A 21,274-nucleotide genomic window follows, 5' to 3' on the forward strand; every position below is an offset into this window, starting at 1 on the left:
TAAGAGCACTTATATCTGAGCCCTATTAATAACATTTTAGATTTGACTCAGATTTTTCTTTATAGAATTTCATAAACAGGTAATTCTATAAACCAGTGAATAATGATTACATTAAACGGAACTCACTTTATATGTATATTATATAATACAATACTTGAACTAAAAATTTACCTGTTCTAGTGTTCTATTAGGATAATTAAATTATTATAAATTTATAAATATACTCAATACTCAACTATTATACGCGATACAAGTATAACATACATTTAATCAGTGATATGGTTTCAATAATAATCTACTTAATATCATTGATATTTTAATGTTTCTAATAAAAAAAAAATACACCATAACATATTGTATTTGAATAAAGGCCATAAGAATATTGTTTAAAAACAATATAATGATATCAGTAGTTCATTTTTATTTTGAAAAATTTATTATTTTATGAATTAATGAAAAAAATTTTAAAAATATTTAATTTCTTAATTTTTTAACAATACATAATAGTGTATTATATTAGGTTGTTATATATAAATAGTTTATTTTAAAATTTGTTAAAAATAAACTAAAAAAGTAGAATTTAAAAAAATTATGATTACTAATTCTATATAACTACATTATATGTATTATAAACTTTATAAGTTTAACTATTTTTAAATTTTACTAACTATTCTATAATTATTAATAAATAGGCAAGCATAAAATGTAGTGACTTATATTAAATCAATAAATTAAACACAATTAAGTTTAAATATTCTATAAAAACCAATAATAATTCTTTTAATTATTAAAACACATTGTATTTGCTAAATGACATTTATGATAAATTGTTAAAAAAATGTTATGTACATACAATAAAAATATATAGTTATATTTTTGTCTTTTGTCTAACCTAATAGCTAATACCACATGCCTAAGAGTTGTAATTATTAATAATACTACAATGTTTGTTTAATAATAATTAAGAATTAGAAGTTATTGCACTTAGTGTACCTCGTAATTGAGTAAGTAATTATTAGAAATATAATAAATTTGAAAATATTTTCACATGTTTAACGGTCAACAGGTAATAGAAATAATGATAATTAATTTGATAAGTACAGTGCAGCACTTCATTTATGTTTTTCATATGAAATTTCAATATTTTATAAATATTGATGAAATTTTTATAAAAATTTATGAAATACAATAATTATAATAACCAAATACCAAGTAACAAATTCTTGAATATATTTGTACTTTCTTCTAAAAACATGCATAACTTAAGAGCACTAGTAGTATCATTAAATATTTTTGTTATAAAATAAAAATATTTTAAATATTTCTTAAACAAATATATTTTTAGGTAACAAAATTCAATATCACAGAGTTTATACAAAATATAAAATAAATTTATACCATTTCTATTTAGGAAATTTTAGTATACCACGTTTTGAATTTCTATGTTCATTGCGCTAAAAAAAAAAGAATATTTAATAAACTACCAAAAGTTTAACTAAATTAATTATATTTTAAAATTGTTAGCATACAAATTAATTAACAGTATAATATTGTAAAAGAGCACTGATACTAAGAAGTGAATTTAATGTCAGTCTTAGAGATTTGAAAAATAAAAAAGCCCTTAGAGTTGATGAAATCCCCGAGGAACTACTACAAAACACAAGTGAAAGCATAAAAGATAGTATGTTCTATCTTATGAAAGATGTATATGAAACAGGAGTAATACCAAAGGACTTTTGCAACAGCAGAATTATAACATTACAGAAAAAGAACAAAACTAACTCATGTACAAATTTTAGAACTTTGAGCTTTTTCTCCCACGTCTCAAAGATACTCATAAAAATTATATATCAATAGATATATAAGATATATAATAAAACCAACCAATTTCTTGGAAATTATCAGTACGGATTTATGAAACAAAAGGGAATTAGAGAAGCAATATTAGGACTCAGGATCTTAATAGAAAAACAAATGTCTCTAAATAAAATAACTTACTTAGGATTTAAAGGCTTTCGATAACATTGATTGACAAATTATGTTTTCAATAATAAAGGAATTGGATTTTGATTTAAAAGTTAGAAGAATTATATATAACCTCTACAAAAATCAAAATGCAAAAATTATAATAAATGAGACAGCTAGTGCAAAAATTTGTAGAGGTATAAGACAAGGGTGTCCACTTTCACCATTACTATTTTAATTGCTACATAGAAAGAAGTATAAATGAAATTAAAATGAAACTTAACAAACTTAAGATTGGGATCAAAGTTGGTGGTATATTGATTTCAATGATCCGGTTTTCAGACGATCGTACCATAAGCAGAAACAGAGCCTTCAGAGAGAGAAGCCTGGTTGAAATGCAAATTACTATAAATGCATATAAACTTAAGCAAAACAAAAATTTAAGTTTATGCTCGTGAACCAACATTCAATACAAATATTTATTTAGGAAATCATCTTATAGCCCAAGTTTCCAGTTTTAAATATTTGGATAGTTTAATAACAGCAGACAAAAGAAGTTCACAAGAAATTAAGCAAAAAATAGGACAAGCAAAGACAACTTTTTTCTAGAAAAAAAAAATTTTGGCATCGAGAAAAATTAATAGAGGAATACTGACTTTTGTATGGAGTGTTGATTTATATGGCTGCAAGACATAGGTTGTGAATGAAATGGAAAAAAGATCACTTGAAGCTTTTGAAATGTAGTATTGGAGACAAATGGGAAAAATTAATTGGGCAGAAAGAGTAGCAAATGAAAAATGTATTGACCCAAGTAGGAGAAACAATATCCATATTGAATGTAATACAGCGATGACGATAGGACATGAGGGGGCATGTTCTAAGCTATGGTGAAAAGTTGCACCACACTATAATAATAGGAGCAGTGGAAGGACAAACACCACTAGAAAGACCAAAAAACTCATACATATCTCAATTGAAAAAAGATGCAGAAATTAACACACACGCTGGATTAAAGAGGTTTGCTAAAGATCGTGAAAAATGGAGAACGAAGTTAAATGTTATAAATCAAACTATTACAGGTTGAAAAAATAATTGTAATAATATATTATAATGAAATATATTTACCACTAATTTACTGCCAAACAGCATTCGAGCTTTATCTTCTTCTTGTGGCGATGCACCACCATCTGCTATTGCTTTGTTAGTCTTTATTTGCAACTTGTGTTTAATAGCCTACATAAAATGTATTATTTAATACCTTAAAATTGTATATAGATTTTTTTCCTTAATAATTGATAGTAAAATAAATATAAAAATGAAAATAATATAAAAAGTTCTAAGAACAAACCTGTGATAGTATTACTCTTCTACTATCAGTTTTCATAGCTTGGCAAAGGTCCAACCATGTCCACGTAACATTATGGTATTCAATTGTGGGAATTACTAAACTGAAATCTCTAATGTCTTCCAAATTTTTTTCTTTGTTACCTTTATAACTAACTTTCACAGGTACTTCTGGTATTTTAATGTAAATAAATAATTTGTTTTTTTCAGCTCTTTCCTAAGTTAAATAGGATTTTATTAGTCAATAATTATAAACTGTCAATATAAAAATATATTTTAAGTGACTTTACCTTCATTTTTTCGACATCATCTTTATGTTCAATCGGAACATAAAAATTACTTTCTTTATTTTTTTTCCCTTTAGATGAATTTTTTTCATCTGTTTCAACATCTATATTTTCAGGATCTCTCTCAGAAAAACAAAATCTCATCATGGTACTATAAAATTTTTTGGTCATACCTATTTAAAGTTATAGAATTAATATTTGCTATATTTAATAAATACATTAGTAATTACCAATTGTCAATGGTACCACATTTATTTCAAAATGTTCTTTGACTGATATACCTCCTACAGGAGCTTTTTCTCTACAAAATATTCTTACTGCTCTCTAAACATAAAATATATTTTTGAATTTTGGATAAAAAAGTTATTTCATTTTTAAAAGTAAAATATTCAACCTTTCGATCATCAACCGGCATGTTGTTTTGAATTTCTGTTGGCACAATAACTTCTTTGTACAATTCATTGGCAAGAAGATTTGTCATTCTAATATATCCTAATTCTAATAAATGCTCAACTGAATCATCACTTTTAGAATTTTTTGTGTATCTATACAAGAAATAAAAATGTTAAAAGCACTTATTGATTGATATATAATATTTCTAGACGCACAAGAAATTACTAAGTACTAAATCTGCAATTCCCAGTTGACCATCATTTTCTGTTAATCTCCACTGCGCGTGTTTGAAGCATATTTCATTAGCTCTTGAAGGTACAACACTTGGTTTATCACCTCGTAATGTAGCTAATTTTTGAGTTGCTCTAAGTTGTGTTTCTTTGTAACAAGACACCATCATATCTAATTCTTCACTTTCAGAATTTAATTGATCTTTTAATTCATTCATCTAATGATTTAAAATGTTAATTTACTTAGAGCGATGTTTCCTTTTAGACTTTCTTAAGAAAAATAATTAATTTTTTTACTTACTTGTTTTTCTAAACTTCTAATTTCTGATGATAACAATTCTTCATTTTGCCAATCTTCTTCTTTTTTTAATAAAAATATTTCTTTTTCTAATCTTCGTAATTTTGCAACCAGACACCTATTGTAAAATAAATTTGGTAATTTTGTTTTTTATTATTCTTAAAAAGAGAAAATTTACCGAACATGGTTTTGTAGCTGTTGAATAGGTTGTCTATGATCTTGACTACTTTGAAGTTGTAGTTGAAAACGCATTCTTTGCAAACGTTCATAAGCTTCTTTTCTACGTGGTTCCACATATAATAATAAGTTATTCACAATATCCAAGATCATAGCATACTATAATTAAAAGTTTATAAGTGAAAATAATCATAAATTAGTTGATAAATATATATATTTTTTTTTTAGATTTAATACCTGAAGAGAATTGGTGCAAACATCTAAATCATGATGCATAAGAGTAAATGCATCAACTGGTTCATGTAAATCTGGATCACCAACAACATCAGGTGTAGCTGTTGGTGGTGGTGGTACTTCAGTTAAATGTGTCGGATTTAAACTACTCTCACCGTGACCAGCATAAAAAAATTCACATTTACATCGTGAAACAATTCTTTGAAGCTAGTAATGATAAACAAAATATAATAATGTAATAATATATTCCATATTATCATCAGTAATTCTTAACACTGACTTACCTGTAATGGAGAATTTTCCCCAACATTACTTGCACCAACCGTTTCGCTGACTACACCTCCAACACTATGACCACTTCCAACAAGATGTGGTAAGTCAGGAAGGTCAGATATTACTGTACTATCTATATCTTTTTCTTGTATATTCTCAACATTTAACCACATAATATTTTCTATTAAAATATTAAATACATAATTTAATTTTAATACAGAACTTAATTAATTTTTAATATTCTATTTTACCATCAATAAAATCAGTTTTCCCAGCACTAACTGTAGCATAATACTGCATACTATCTAAAGTACCAACCCAAGTAGTTTTAGATACTAATGAATGATCTTTCCATACTGGACAATGAATTCTTTGTAATATTTCAGCTTTAGCTGCGCTCACTATTACATATCCTTTAGTTTCACATCCTTTAAGCAACACTTGGCTATTTATTAAGGCAACTAAAATATTAATTTTTGATAGATTAATTAAATCATAAAAATAATATGACTGATAAATCTTACAAACAAAACTTACTCAACCAATTCTTATAAAGAACATCATCTTGTTGGCATCCTGATAAGCCTTGTAATCTTCGTTCCCTAGTTACTTGCATAGAAAGGTCATCACTGAAAACAACAGGTTTATTGTCAACCTCAGATATAAGTTGTTGAAGCATGGTAGCAGCTTGACCACCACATTGAAGTTTGGACATTGGAGATGGACTAGCTTGACAAGTAGATGGAGTAACAGATGCAACTGATGATAATGGTGTAGTTTGTTCTGTAGAATCTGCATTTCTTGTACGGTTCTTCATTGGTGTACATCCGTTGTCATTCAAACAAAATCCTTTCAATGCTTCTGTTGATAGATTTTTTTTTAATTTCTGTAATATGAATAAATCTGAGTTAGTGTGTTAAATACTTAAAAATTTTAATAATTTCACTATTTAAAGATATAATGGGGTACCTGATTCTTTACTAAAGAGTTGAATAATGCAAAAGCTACATCTCTATTTCTTGTTGTCCAAGCTCCTTTTAAATGATATACAACTAATCTATGAATTGGAGTTGGACTTCCATCAACTTCACATGTACCTGTAGTTTCTCTTCCATATGAAACTTTGCTTACACTTAATAAATAACATTTTTCAACCGGTTTTTCTTTAATTTCAGCCTAAATTGTGAAACAAAAAAATTTAATTGAATATTATTTAAAATAACTATATTGCTTTTACCTCTTCTTCTTCTTGTTCAGATTGCAGGGCACTTTTTAACCAAATTTCAGTATCCATTAATTCACAATTCATATAACCAACAGACCAAACAGGCCGTGAACGGTGTTTCAAGTCATCTTCAAAATTTGACGCTAAGTTAAGAGTATGTTCTGAACTTGTAGATATTCGCTGGCCAAATAGTTCAAATCCTCGTTGTAAAGCAAATGACATCCAATAGTGTACTTGAAAGTGTTGTAAAGACACACACAAATGAACCTTTCTATAGTGTCGACTCAATGTTAATTTTCTATGTCTATTGTTATTAAATAATGGACCACGCCTGGTAGGCCTTGTAACACCAGATAATATCAATTTTAAGTTTTCAAACCATCTGAAATAATATAAAATTACATAGCCTATATACATTAAAATCATTATTTATTTTATATAATATTATACAGTTATTTGTTTACTTTAATGTACTGCCATATAAAAGAGCAACAGGATAATCTGTATCTGTATGAGGAGACCCAGTGTTTGACTCTGGTTTAGTTTCAATAGAAAGACTAACATTGAGATTTTGTGAACGGAATGCTCTAAAAGAGTCATGTTCCTAAATGAAAAATATTCATATGAGATATTTATTTTTTGAAATAATAATTTTTATGAAAACTTACTTGATTACTAGAATATTCTGGTAATTTATCTGGTGCACAAGGCATAACTGAATAGTGGTCATTGGGATCGCCCAGACAAGACCATTTTAACTTTATGCTTAATTTTAAATTTGGAAGATTTAATAAACATACATCGTCATATTTAGAAGCTGTTCGTACAAGAACTTTTAAATGACCTTTGAAAATAAACTTGGCTGGAAAAAAAATTAGTTAAATACATTAAATTTATAACTAAAAAGGGTGGACAAGTGGGTATCGCTCTGCTATATAGTAGAGACGGAGAGTAGATCACTATAATGAATGTGTTAAATTTGAATGCAATGACAGGTATCATTATACACAAAAAACAATTCTGAACGGAGAAGATTTGTTAGTCTAGTATAATTAGTAGGATATATTATATTATTAGCTATATTTAAATTTTAATATATTGTTATTTTATGCGATTTCGTAAAAAAATTTAATTTCATACGCTCATAAAATTTTTTCTATATTATCGTTAGAATTTTTTTTACAGTTACTTGAAGTAAAACTTTTGGATAACCTTGTATTGAGTTTTGTAATCTTAGGTATAAATCACAAACATTTTACGAATTTTCAACTTCAAAATTCCATGCAAATTTTCGTGATTTTGATATATTTCCAATTATTTCGTAAACATACATTACTACGATAGGTACAACTTATAATAAACCTTCTATTAAATTTTAAAGATTTTTTAGAATAACAATTTTTTTTTTATCGGCATTTCAAAATAAAAACTTAAAAAATTTTAAAAATGGCATTTATAAATAGTTTTATAGAAGTCAAAATATTTTGAAAATTTAATTGCAAATAGATAACGCTAATATAAGCATTAGGTGAAAATTTCAAGTTTTTACAATGATTCATTTTTGATTTACAGAAAAATAAAAAATCTATTTTATTAAAAACTGGTTATGCGTAAAAATTCCCGTTTTTCCATTACTTTTTTTAGGGTTTTTCCTGACACTTTTGAAAACTACAGGACATTTTTTACTTTTGACCCTCTAAAGTACCAACTAGATGAATTTTCCTTTTCAAAGAGGGACAGAAGTTAAATATTAAAGCATAATTACTACTCCAAAACATGATACAAAAAAAAAAAATAATAATAATAATAAAAAACGCACATCATTGTAAAATTAATACATTCATCACTATGTTCAGAATCTAAAATTAAATTACCATTGGTCCAATCCATAGCAGTATTATACCAATTTAATTCCATTTCTTCAGTTGTGTTGTATGGATCAAGAGATGCATGCAATTTCACTTTTAATTCATTCACAATCATTGTTAGGCGACCATGATATATTAATCTGATTTTATCCCAAAATGGCAATGGTGGACTTGGATCTCTACTAGAACCCAATACTTTTTCTAAACCTATAAAAAAAAAAATTTTAATTTTGAATTAAATTATATACATATAACATTAATATTATATAAATACATAGTTTGCACTGTGCAATGACAGGTTCCCAACATGGACCAAATGAATAAGTATATTTATCAACTTCACAATTTAAGTCATAATAATATTTCAATGAAGTCATTCCTCTTTCAATTGTCACATCACCGAAAGGATCACTTAATTCAATAGTCACACTTCTTTTAGCTAAATATACAAATCAGATACTTAAAACAATATAATTTAATATTTATGTTCTTCAAGAAAACAATTATAGAAAATAATTTAATATTATAATAATATTTATTGTTAAATATTTTGCCTCGAGCTGTTGGTTCTTGTTCAGCACCAGCCAATTTTCCCCAAAGTTGTAATTTTCTAATATCAAGCCATGTTTGAGGAAAATCTCTAAGTTGAAATTTCCATTCAGCACAACTTGCAAAAATCATCCGACACCAAAGAATACAAAATTCTAAGCCTTCCTCAGGCCATAAGCTATCTGCATCCATTTCACATATATGATTGACAACTTTTTGAGGTGTATGCATAGACTCGTCAGCCAATATAACAATACAAAGATCACACATAGTCCACGAAAATAAACGAGTTCGTACGGGTGCTTGTTGTTTCATTTGCTTTGAACGCTGTATGTATATTTGAGCATTCATTTTTTGCAAACTAGTTAACAGTTCTTCAACTTTACCCGCTGGTAGAAGTAAACGATCTTTGACCACTTCAGACACTTTAGTTTCAAGCATTTTCTGACGTTTTAAACTCTCTTTATATTCATCTTCAAGTAATTCATAATTATCTCTGAGCTTTACTTCAAAATCATCATCACTTAATTCAAAAGTGAATTCTTGAACCTGTAAATTATTATATTGATACATAATAATTACAAATTGACTCAAAATCTAATTATTGATTTACTTTTAAAACTATATCACTTGGAAGAGGTTCAGGTTGGATTTTTGGTTTTTTATGTATTAATTTTAACCATTTAAAAATACTAATGAATTCACCTTGAAAAATACTGTAAAATTCAAAACCATAAGGAAACACCATTTTTAAGTTTTCAATAGACACATCCCTATTTCAAAAAAAAAAAATTTGTAATTTATGATTTTAATGCTGTAAATCAATATTTAAAATTTTCATTTTTTTTTAGTCACCAAATATTGTTTGATTCGGTTATCAATCCTTCAGAATTTTGTCTCTCAGCTTGAACTTCCTTATTAAAATTTGTTTTCAACATTTTAAAACCTTTTACAGTAAATATATTAAACTGATCAACAGCAACTTTGAAACTTTTGCTTTCAAGATGACGCATGTTGCCATCCTGTTTAACATAAGTTAAATTCTCTGAAAATAAAATCAAAATCACTAAGTATTAATTTTGAATGCAAATAATGAAATAAATTTTTTACCAGTTGAAAATAATAAATAATGAGCAGAAGAAACTTTCATTGAAAATTTGAATTTTGATTTGACACATAATTTAATGTCAACAAATGTTGAATTATTTGAATCTTTAATAGAACAAAAACCTGTAAGAAGAAATAACATAGTTCTAAATTCAAATATATATTGGTAATATTAAAAATAATATATTATTTTTATAATATTTTAGTATTACCTAAATGATTTTTTAAATCAGAGATGTCTGTAAATATAGTTAATAATTTAAGATGAACATTTGCACTCCATCTACATTCAAATATTTCATTGATTTCAATCAATATTTCTTTAGTTTTCATTATTTTTTCCAATTTTAATGATTTTATGTGTAGCCACCAGCTCTATATTAGTTATAAATTTTAAACAAAGTATACTTTCTATAAATTCATATAGATAATAAAAATAAAAATGAAAAAAGTACCTTAATATCATCAGAAGATGTGCAAACATAATGGTATTTAGTTGGTACTAAAGAATCACATTTGAAACCTTCAACTGCACAAATTGTCCTAGTAGTTCCAATATCTACAGAAATGGTATCCACACGTACCAAAACACAAACTATAAATCAAAAATGTAAGAAATTTATAATGTTATAATGTTTGTACAGAAAGATGATTAGAAACATACTTTTTTTATCTGCTATAAGAAAAATATTTGCATTTGTAACAGAAATACTAGTTGTAATTGTCTTAGATATAGAAAATTGTTGATCAGATTGGTTACTTTCAGATTTCAAATTTATTTCCAAAGCAGAAACAACTCTTTAAAAGTTTAAAATACATAATCATTAACAACAATGAACACTTTTCAATCAATGCATAAAATAATAATATAAGAATTATTTTATTAAATAAAATTTGGCTCCTAAAATAAACTCATAATATATAACTTACTGCTGTATAGAATTGTGTGCCCTTAATATGAACTGAGCAAGTGGTGGACTCCATTCTAAACGTACAGTATCAAGTAAAACATTAAGTTTAGGTGAATTTGATGGGATAGAATTTTTAATCTAGTAATTAACAAAAGAAAAAACCAAAATAAATGCATCGAGTCTTAAAATTAAAATTAAACAATTTACCTGAACCAAAACCAGGCCAATGAACAAGGGGGTACCCCAAGAATGACATTTTTTCATACCCGGACTGTATTCTGTGTTTGTAAATGGTTTTAACCAACAACGCACAGTTTCTAACATCAAGTCACTAGTCCATTTTCTGTGACACAGCCCAATATGCCAATTTTTAAACATTTCAGCGTGATTTTCTTTCCCTAATTATTAAACAAATAAATTAAATTTATAATATTATATTGGAATACAATAAATTATAGATTCACTTAATAAATACAAACTTAGAGCTGGATTACAAGACAACATTAGCTTAAATTTATTTAAACTAACAGATGCGCATTCTGAACCAAGTCTAAATGTTGTAGTAACATTTAAAAACTGCACCAATAAATCTATACTAATATCATCCATTGGGCTGTTCTGTGATATTAACAATTTATTTGCTGGTAAAGGTGAAGTTGATTTTAACTAAAACAAAACATATTTATAATAGTAACAGTCTTGAAAACAATGTCTAGGACCAATAGGTATGGGATTTGCAATAAGACTTTATAGTTATTTAGCGGTGCATCCGAGTTGGGTCCCGAATACTAGGGGCTAATCGCAGGTAGTGTACTAGTTAGGTCCCAGATTTTTATAGGTACTATACTAGTTGGGTCCCAAATTATTATAGGTATTCCACTAGTTCCTGAATATTTTTTGGTAAGTACTACACTATACTAACATTTTCATTCCCATTTTAACAGACTGTCTATGAGCTATTTAGACCACAGGTATGGTTAAAAATGTTTTTTACAGTTTTTTTTTAAAATATTAAAAATGCTAAAAACCAAGTATATAAATACATATTATTTAATTTAAATAAATCCATATAATAGGTTTATGAAGAATTGTATAATTTATATAATAGTATTTGATAGTTAGTAAAAATATTGTACAATAATATTAATAGAATTTTATTAAATTTAAAAGTAAATGAAAAGTACTTATACATATATAATATGACTATTATGGGATATTCGTAATAAAAAAAGACGTAAGTGGTTTTCTCTCATGGATTTTTCGAGCATTCGTGTAATAATATCAGTATTATCGGTAATATCTGATAATTTTTGACATATCTTATAATAAACTATCTGGAACAGCGATAAATGCCGGTTAAACCTCGACGAGTTATCTATCGATATAGCTACATGTTGGTAGTAAGTGTTCTGCATTCTAACCACTAGCACTATGGAAGATTCTAACGTTATGTTCAGTGAAAAGGGCAAAAAAATATATATTATAGAAGGATATAAATTTTCATTTCACAAACTTCTGAAAAATGATATTGAACGATGGAGATGTATTCATAGATCATGTAAGTCATTTTTTAAATACAACGAAAATCAATTTATTGATCAAAATTTGACACATAATCATAATTGTGATTCCGAAAAAATATTAAATAGGCAGATATTAAATAATAATTTAAAGAGAAAAGCTCAAAATGATATATGTGAGAAACCTTCTAAATTATTACATGCTGAATTAAAAAACAATGATATAGATACATTAACACGTTACGATTGTACACTTATTAAAAAAAATATTCATCACGCGAGAAAAAATATTCTACCAAATATTCCACAAAGTTATGACGAGGTTCACAAAGTATTGAACGATTTAAATATAAAAACTAACAAACAAGAAAATTTTTTATTAATTAATGATAATCAATATAACATAGTTATTTTTTGTACAGTCGAAAATTTAAATTTTTTATGTAACAACAACACGTTTTACGTAGATGGCACATTCAAAAGTTGCCCAAAAATATTTATGCAAATATTCACAATACATACAATACATAATAATCATTATATTCCACTTATTTTTTGTCTACTCCCAAATAAACAAAAAGAAATTTATACTCAAACTTTTCGGATGTTATGTAATGAATGCGAAAAACTTAATTTAAAATTTTTACCTCAAACAATATATGTAGACTTTGAAGAAGCTATTCATAATTCTATTTTATCAGTATGGCCGGAAATAAATATTAAAGGGTGTAGATTCCATTTAGGGCAGAGCTGGTGGCGGAAAATTCAAAATTTGGGATTAACAAACGAGTATAAAAGTAATTCTGAATTAAGTAAATATCTCAAATATTTTTTTGGCTTACCATTTCTACACCCAGAAGAAGTGGAAAATTGTTTTATTGAAGATATAATGAGTCTCCAACCAAACGACAATAAAATTCGAGAATTCACTGATTATGTTTTTGACAATTATATTAATGAAGAATCTAGATTTCCACCAAAAATTTGGTCAGAATTTAATGCCTCGACAATGCGAACCACAAATTCCTGCGAATCATTCCATTCTCATTTTAATTCTATGTTTTACACAGCACACCCAAATATTTATCAGTTCCTAGAAATTTTAAAAAACGTACAAATTGATACTTATATAAAAATGAGAAGTGTAGAAGTAATGAAAAAAAGAAACTGCATTTTGCTAAAAGAAAAATTTATAGCTGACAATATGAATAAAAAAACTGCAGGAATAATCAATCGATTTGATTTTGTAAAATTAATATCGTATAAATTTTTACCAACAAACATGTGATTTTTCCAAAAATATTTTTTTTTTGTATTTATAATATTATTGTATAATAATTTTAACATTTTTAATATTTTTTAACTTACACCTATATGGCTATATTTATATTATATAATATGTATTTTTATACTAATTAGTTTTTAACCTTTTCAATATATAAGTGATTTATTTTTTTATAAAATTCTAATTACTTATATTTTAATAGAAAAGAAACAAAACTAAAAAAAAAACTGTAAAAAACATTTTTAACCATACCTGTGGTCTAAATAGATCATAGACAGTCCTAAGTCTGTTAAAATGGGAAGGAAAATGTTAGTATAGTACTATAGTGTAGTACTTACCAAAAAATATTCAAGAACTAGTATTGTAGCTAAAATAATTCAGGACCCAACTAGTGTAGCAACTATAAAAATCCGGGACCGAACTAGTATAGTACCTACAAAAATCCGGGACCCAACTAGTGTAGTACCTAAAATAATTCGGGACCCAACTAGTGTAGTAATTATAAATTTGGGACCCAACTCGGATGCAGCCTTATTTAGGGCTCTATAAAAGTATGACAATTGAGTCAATAGCGATAAAATAACAAAATAATAAAAAATAAATAATGTTTATAAAAGCATAAAAGAATATTGCTACTACAACAACTATGTTATATAAATATATTTTGCATTAAGAGTAGTATGACTGGACATATACAAATGAATATTGGACATATCATGAGAAAAATCATATTTTACCTTATGTGGATTCAACATTTGATCAGTATAAGAAGTATACCAGTGGTAAATATCATCATGTGAATATAAAGTATAGACATTATTTATCTTTAGATCAAACTTCAATGATTTATTAAAGTACTAGAAAAATGAGAAAAATAAGTTTAAGGTATAATTAATTTATCACAACATTACAATATTCTATTGAATAATTTGTTTTAAACAAATGTATACCTTAGATTCAAATGAAAACTTTTCAAGTGATATGTATGTTTCTTCATGACCAATCAAACACAAACTCTCAAAATTTACTTTTAATGAAAGATTACCTAAAAAATTATTGATTTTATTACAAAATATTATTATACTTAATCAATTTTATGTTATTTTACTTTGTTTTATTGAATGATTATTGTCATCAAGAATAATAAGATTTTCTATAGTCAATAATTTCAATTCTCCTTTCATCTCTGTAATTAAATTCTCTTTTACGTCAACAATTGTAAGCTCTTCTAGATGTATTTTTATTTTCTATACAAACAACAAAATTAAATATTAAAAATTATCAAATCAATATAAATGATTGTACTAACCTTAGGCACCAATGGTGGTATAGAAAGTGGAATGTCTTTTGCAACCATATCCAAATGACTATGTTCTTCATTTTTTTTAGACAATGTAGAACTAGCACTATTATTTTGAATAAAACTATACAAACCTTTATTTAATACAATTTTTGATTTATCAAGTTTCAACATTAGTGACTGAATTGATAAAGGTTCATGTGTATCTAATATGCTTTCAGCACATACATTAACAGTAATCTTTGCTAAACAACATGAATTTGGATTCATAGGATGACGAAGTAATTTTGCTTCTGCATACGGAGCGTTAACATTAGCTAATAATTGCCTGGATGATCCAATGACAGATGCATCCAAGTGAAGGTCTATAACTGATACTATAAAGAGCCATTCAGGAGTATTTGGTTGTAATGACACAATTGATATCCGACTAATTCGAACAGCTAAAAACTAAAAAGAAGAGTTAAAATCATATTTTTAATTATATTACATAATTTTGTGTACTTGTGCAAATTTCATGACGATAGGCAATATATCTTCGATTTTATTTTTGGTTTGATTCTGTTTTTTAACAGTGGAACTATTCCATTCTATATTTTTTTCAATTCTCACATCACGAGCTACAAGACACACCAATTTATTCACTTCACTGCTAATAAAGCTACTCCGAAAACCAATATTATCAATGTGCTGTAAAAGACAATAATCCATTAAAATGTCAACTAGAATCATATTTATTGTTTGCAACATACTACTGAATAACCATTTTTTAAGAAAATTATATCTTGCAATGAGAATATACCAGCTGTGCCAATTTTTACATTCAAACAGTATTTGTACTTGAGATATAAACTGATGGCTTTGGGTAATAACCTAAATTTCAAAGTTTTAATGAGTTACAAAAATTAATTAATAATTGGACAACAAAAGAGAATTTAACTCACCATTTTAAAGAATACAGTAAGATGGAAAATACACAAAAAAATAGAGTATTAAATTCAATCATTATATTTGCTTGTTAGTTATAAGGTGTAATTGTTAAAACTATAATCGATTAAAAGTGTACATTTTAGTCTATATTGGTATTTGCCATTTGGTTATACTATTTAATGCGGAACCATAATTATTTATTTATTAAACAAATATTAAAACTTAAAACGTTTTGATATTTGATGTTGACATTTTTAAAATGGTTAGTGTTAAGATATAATAATAAAATAGATAATAACCATAGAGTATTACTCTATGATAACAACTGTCTCTTATCAGAAAGTAATTTAAAAGTATATTATCTTACATTTTATCAAAGAAGCTCGTATAATAATATGCGAGACAATATATCTATATAGCTCTATAAAATATTTGTTTCAACGATCTTTTGTTTTAAAAAAGACTCGAATAAAATGAGTAAATGACCATTAAAGTAAATGTCACAGATATATACTAATATAATAGTAAATGGTTTGTAGAAAAAGTGTTTACCGCAAAAAATATTTTTTGGAACAAGTAAAACAATAAACAATAAGACATTATAGAAACATCAATCATGGTGTATTGTCATCACAAAGTTTTCATATTTATGTTTATACCACTATTTTTAATATTTAAATTAAATTCTAATACCTAATAAATCCCGTCGTTCTTTTCTTCTGACCATCCAGCCATCTTCGTAGACTACTGTAAACTCGTTGGCGTTTTTATTTTTTACCAAAATAATGATAAACCGATTAATAAACATTTATTTAGTTTCTATATTTTAATTATTGTTGGTTTTTGTATACATTTTTTTTTACGAATAATTCAATAATATTCATAACACTCATAACTCATCTAAAATCAGTAAACCACGATAGGTTTACCGTCTGAATAATGTATAATGATGTGATAAAACTTTTGAATTTTAACTAAGTCATGAAACATTAAAATAAATTTTAAATAGGTACCTATTGATAAATAAAGCGGGAATAAGATTTCAGCTATTGCAGTACTTGCATAATATATACTATATAATAGAAATATAGAAATATAACACTCCCGAACACGTCTTTATACATACCTAGGTATTTACTATTTAATGAAAAGCAACTACCTTTAAACGTTAAAAACGCCCTTGTATACATTATACATTAGGTGGTATAACAAAATAATAAGCTGAAATAATATGTTTAAAAACGTTTTATAATTCATTTCAAATCTTACACACAATATTACAATATAGGCAGAATTCACACACAAGCTTATCCTGTCACTTTCACATTTCCGCTCTCGCGTCGTTCGCCAAGTATATGATTGTCCCTGAACTGCTTGAACGGCTTTTACCATAATCGCAGTAACAGCTTTAGTGTTGCAACAAAGCAGACCATTTCTTCGGTATCGGTTATTAGGGCGGCCCCCTATTCGGCCAAAATGTACCCTTCCCTTTTCGGCCAGTGTCACTTTTCGGTCAACACTTACAGTTCCCTTTTCGGCCAAAACTTACCGTTTACTTTTCGGCCAGCACAGTTTTAACAACTTATGAATTATCTAAAACTGATTTTTTTAAAAAAAATTATTGCCTACCTAATACTTTATGAAAAAAAAAAAATAATAATATAAAATAACAAAATGTTACAATAAAATGTTATAATATAATACATTATTCGAATAAAAATTAATAAAGTATTATAATACCTATATAAAAATAATTATAATAATAAAATAAAATAATTGGCAATACAATAAAATGTTATAATATAATACATTAGTCGAATAGAAATATAATAATAATAAAATATGCATTCAGAAGTTTTATTTTTTATAATTATATGATATTTGTTTGACAAATTTGTAACGACATATTTTATTATTTTTATAATATTCAATATGAGCTTAATTTCGTTGATTTTAGGTTAATACCTATATAATATAGTTAATAGTTATATCAATTAATAAAGAATTATAATTAATACTTTATTAATTTTTATTCGAATAATGTATTATATTATAACATTTTGTTATTTTATATTATTTTATTTTATCATGTTTTCATAAAGTATTAGATAGGTAATAATTAAAAAAAAAAAATCACACTTTTGGATATAATCATAACTCATAAAGAAAATTGTGCTGGCCGAAAAGGGAACTGTAAGTGTTGGCCGAAAAGGGAAGGGTACATTTTGGCCGAAAACGGTGACGCCCGGTTATTATATGCCTTATGATTAAATAGTTCTCTGTCAGGCAGGTAAGGCAGAAAAACTCTATCCGGTCGTTGGTCGTTTCTTAGATACCATTCAATCCGCGCCTTTTGATTAGGATCGTTGTCTACCATTATTACGTGAGTCATGTTGGTGGTTATAGTTGGCGAATCGGTGGTTCTGTGAACTACCAGATTTTCAAGTAAGCTTTTAGACTGTATGTGTCTCGTCAAATCACAAAGAATGCCAATCTAAACATTTATTGTTTATCGTACGCAAAATTGGGTGAATTACGTCAATATAGGTATTATACTGGTGTATATTAATTCAAGTGTATGTACATTATTATAGTATATATTGATTTAACAATATTCGTATAAACAATGGTAACCTGGTACACCGTATACATACCTAGTTAATTACAATATTTGTTCTGTAAGTGTAACTGATATGTAACGCCATATGAAAGAAAAAAAACTGATGATAGCCGGGCTTAGTATTTTTTATTTTTTTCAGAAAATGTACTATTAGTTTTCCTTTGAAATTTGAATTATGTAAATTGATCAGATGTATTAGCCAAAACTTTTTAATTATTTTTATTAATTTATTATAACACTATTCCATTTTATGTAAGCATACATATTATAGTATTGATGAAGTGTAGGTAGTACTGATAATAATGCAATCAGAACATCAGGGGTGGCGCTGGCTGCATCCGAGTTGGGTCCCAAATTTATAATTACTACACTAGTTGGGTCCCGAATTATTTTAGGTACTACACTAGTTGGGTCCCGGATTTTTGTAGGTACTATACTAGTTCGGTCCCGGATTTTTATAGTTGCTACACTAGTTGGGTCCTGAATTATTTTAGCTACAATACTAGTTCTTGAATATTTTTTGGTAAGTACTACACTATAGTACTATACTAACATTTTCCTTCCCATTTTAACAGACTTAGGACTGTCTATGATCTATTTAGACCACAGGTATGGTTAAAAATGTTTTTTACAGTTTTTTTTTTAGTTTTGTTTCTTTTCTATTAAAATATAAGTAATTAGAATTTTATAAAAAAATAAATCACTTATATATTGAAAAGGTTAAAAACTAATTAGTATAAAAATACATATTATATAATATAAATATAGCCATATAGGTGTAAGTTAAAAAATATTAAAAATGTTAAAATTATTATACAATAATATTATAAATACAAAAAAAAAATATTTTTGGAAAAATCACATGTTTGTTGGTAAAAATTTATACGATATTAATTTTACAAAATCAAATCGATTGATTATTCCTGCAGTTTTTTTATTCATATTGTCAGCTATAAATTTTTCTTTTAGCAAAATGCAGTTTCTTTTTTTCATTACTTCTACACTTCTCATTTTTATATAAGTATCAATTTGTACGTTTTTTAAAATTTCTAGGAACTGATAAATATTTGGGTGTGCTGTGTAAAACATAGAATTAAAATGAGAATGGAATGATTCGCAGGAATTTGTGGTTCGCATTGTCGAGGCATTAAATTCTGACCAAATTTTTGGTGGAAATCTAGATTCTTCATTAATATAATTGTCAAAAACATAATCAGTGAATTCTCGAATTTTATTGTCGTTTGGTTGAAGACTCATTATATCTTCAATAAAACAATTTTCCACTTCTTCTGGGTGTAGAAATGGTAAGCCAAAAAAATATTTGAGATATTTACTTAATTCAGAATTACTTTTATACTCATTTGTTAATCCCAAATTTTGAATTTTCCGCCACCAGCTCTGCCCTAAATGGAATCTACACCCTTTAATATTTATTTCCGGCCATACTGATAAAATAGAATTATGAATAGCTTCTTCAAAGTCTACATATATTGTTTGAGGTAAAAATTTTAAATTAAGTTTTTCGCATTCATTACATAACATCCGAAAAGTTTGAGTATAAATTTCTTTTTGTTTATTTGGGAGTAGACAAAAAATAAGTGGAATATAATGATTATTATGTATTGTATGTATTGTGAATATTTGCATAAATATTTTTGGGCAACTTTTGAATGTGCCATCTACGTAAAACGTGTTGTTGTTACATAAAAAATTTAAATTTTCGACTGTACAAAAAATAACTATGTTATATTGATTATCATTAATTAATAAAAAATTTTCTTGTTTGTTAGTTTTTATATTTAAATCGTTCAATACTTTGTGAACCTCGTCATAACTTTGTGGAATATTTGGTAGAATATTTTTTCTCGCGTGATGAATATTTTTTTTAATAAGTGTACAATCGTAACGTGTTAATGTATCTATATCATTGTTTTTTAATTCAGCATGTAATAATTTAGAAGGTTTCTCACATATATCATTTTGAGCTTTTCTCTTTAAATTATTATTTAATATCTGCCTATTTAATATTTTTTCGGAATCACAATTATGATTATGTGTCAAATTTTGATCAATAAATTGATTTTCGTTGTATTTAAAAAATGACTTACATGATCTATGAATACATCTCCATCGTTCAATATCATTTTTCAGAAGTTTGTGAAATGAAAATTTATATCCTTCTATAATATATATTTTTTTTGCCCTTTTCACTGAACATAACGTTAGAATCTTCCATAGTGCTAGTGGTTAGAATGCAGAACACTTACTACCAACATGTAGCTATATCGATAGATAACTCGTCGAGGTTTAACCGGCATTTATCGCTGTTCCAGATAGTTTATTATAAGATATGTCAAAAATTATCAGATATTACCGATAATACTGATATTATTACACGAATGCTCGAAAAATCCATGAGAGAAAACCACTTACGTCTTTTTTTATTACGAATATCCCATAATAGTCATATTATATATGTATAAGTACTTTTCATTTACTTTTAAATTTAATAAAATTCTATTAATATTATTGTACAATATTTTTACTAACTATCAAATACTATTATATAAATTATACAATTCTTCATAAACCTATTATATGGATTTATTTAAATTAAATAATATGTATTTATATACTTGGTTTTTAGCATTTTTAATATTTTAAAAAAAAACTGTAAAAAACATTTTTAACCATACCTGTGGTCTAAATAGCTCATAGACAGTCTGTTAAAATGGGAATGAAAATGTTAGTATAGTGT

The 21,274-nt window shown here is 26.4% G+C and overlaps 1 protein-coding gene across 1 annotated transcript; it reads right to left on the bottom strand.

The window, feature by feature from the left end:
- Window positions 1-699: 699 nt before the first annotated feature.
- Window positions 700-16,159, bottom strand: LOC132930892 (protein hobbit). The gene is made up of 36 exons (XM_060996997.1): window positions 15,911-16,159; window positions 15,719-15,839; window positions 15,471-15,656; window positions 14,976-15,416; window positions 14,775-14,913; window positions 14,617-14,711; window positions 14,404-14,523; window positions 11,341-11,527; window positions 11,069-11,259; window positions 10,881-10,999; window positions 10,615-10,748; window positions 10,406-10,545; window positions 10,163-10,325; window positions 9,954-10,073; window positions 9,699-9,888; window positions 9,457-9,616; window positions 8,849-9,392; window positions 8,569-8,733; window positions 8,301-8,501; window positions 7,095-7,288; window positions 6,891-7,030; window positions 6,439-6,808; window positions 6,171-6,377; window positions 5,739-6,087; window positions 5,453-5,662; window positions 5,213-5,382; window positions 4,932-5,135; window positions 4,696-4,853; window positions 4,521-4,635; window positions 4,205-4,437; window positions 3,991-4,141; window positions 3,827-3,920; window positions 3,600-3,769; window positions 3,314-3,526; window positions 3,091-3,198; window positions 700-1,454 (listed from the first exon to the last, which is right to left on the bottom strand). Exons 1-36 carry the CDS (start codon window positions 15,970-15,972, stop codon window positions 1,404-1,406), a joined length of 6,615 nt encoding a protein of 2,204 aa, XP_060852980.1. The 5' UTR covers window positions 15,973-16,159; the 3' UTR covers window positions 700-1,403.
- Between the last annotated feature and the right edge of the window lie 5,115 nt (window positions 16,160-21,274).

This window comes from Rhopalosiphum padi, chromosome 1 (genome assembly GCF_020882245.1).
Source record: "Rhopalosiphum padi isolate XX-2018 chromosome 1, ASM2088224v1, whole genome shotgun sequence".
Classification (NCBI taxonomy): domain Eukaryota; kingdom Metazoa; phylum Arthropoda; class Insecta; order Hemiptera; family Aphididae; genus Rhopalosiphum; species Rhopalosiphum padi.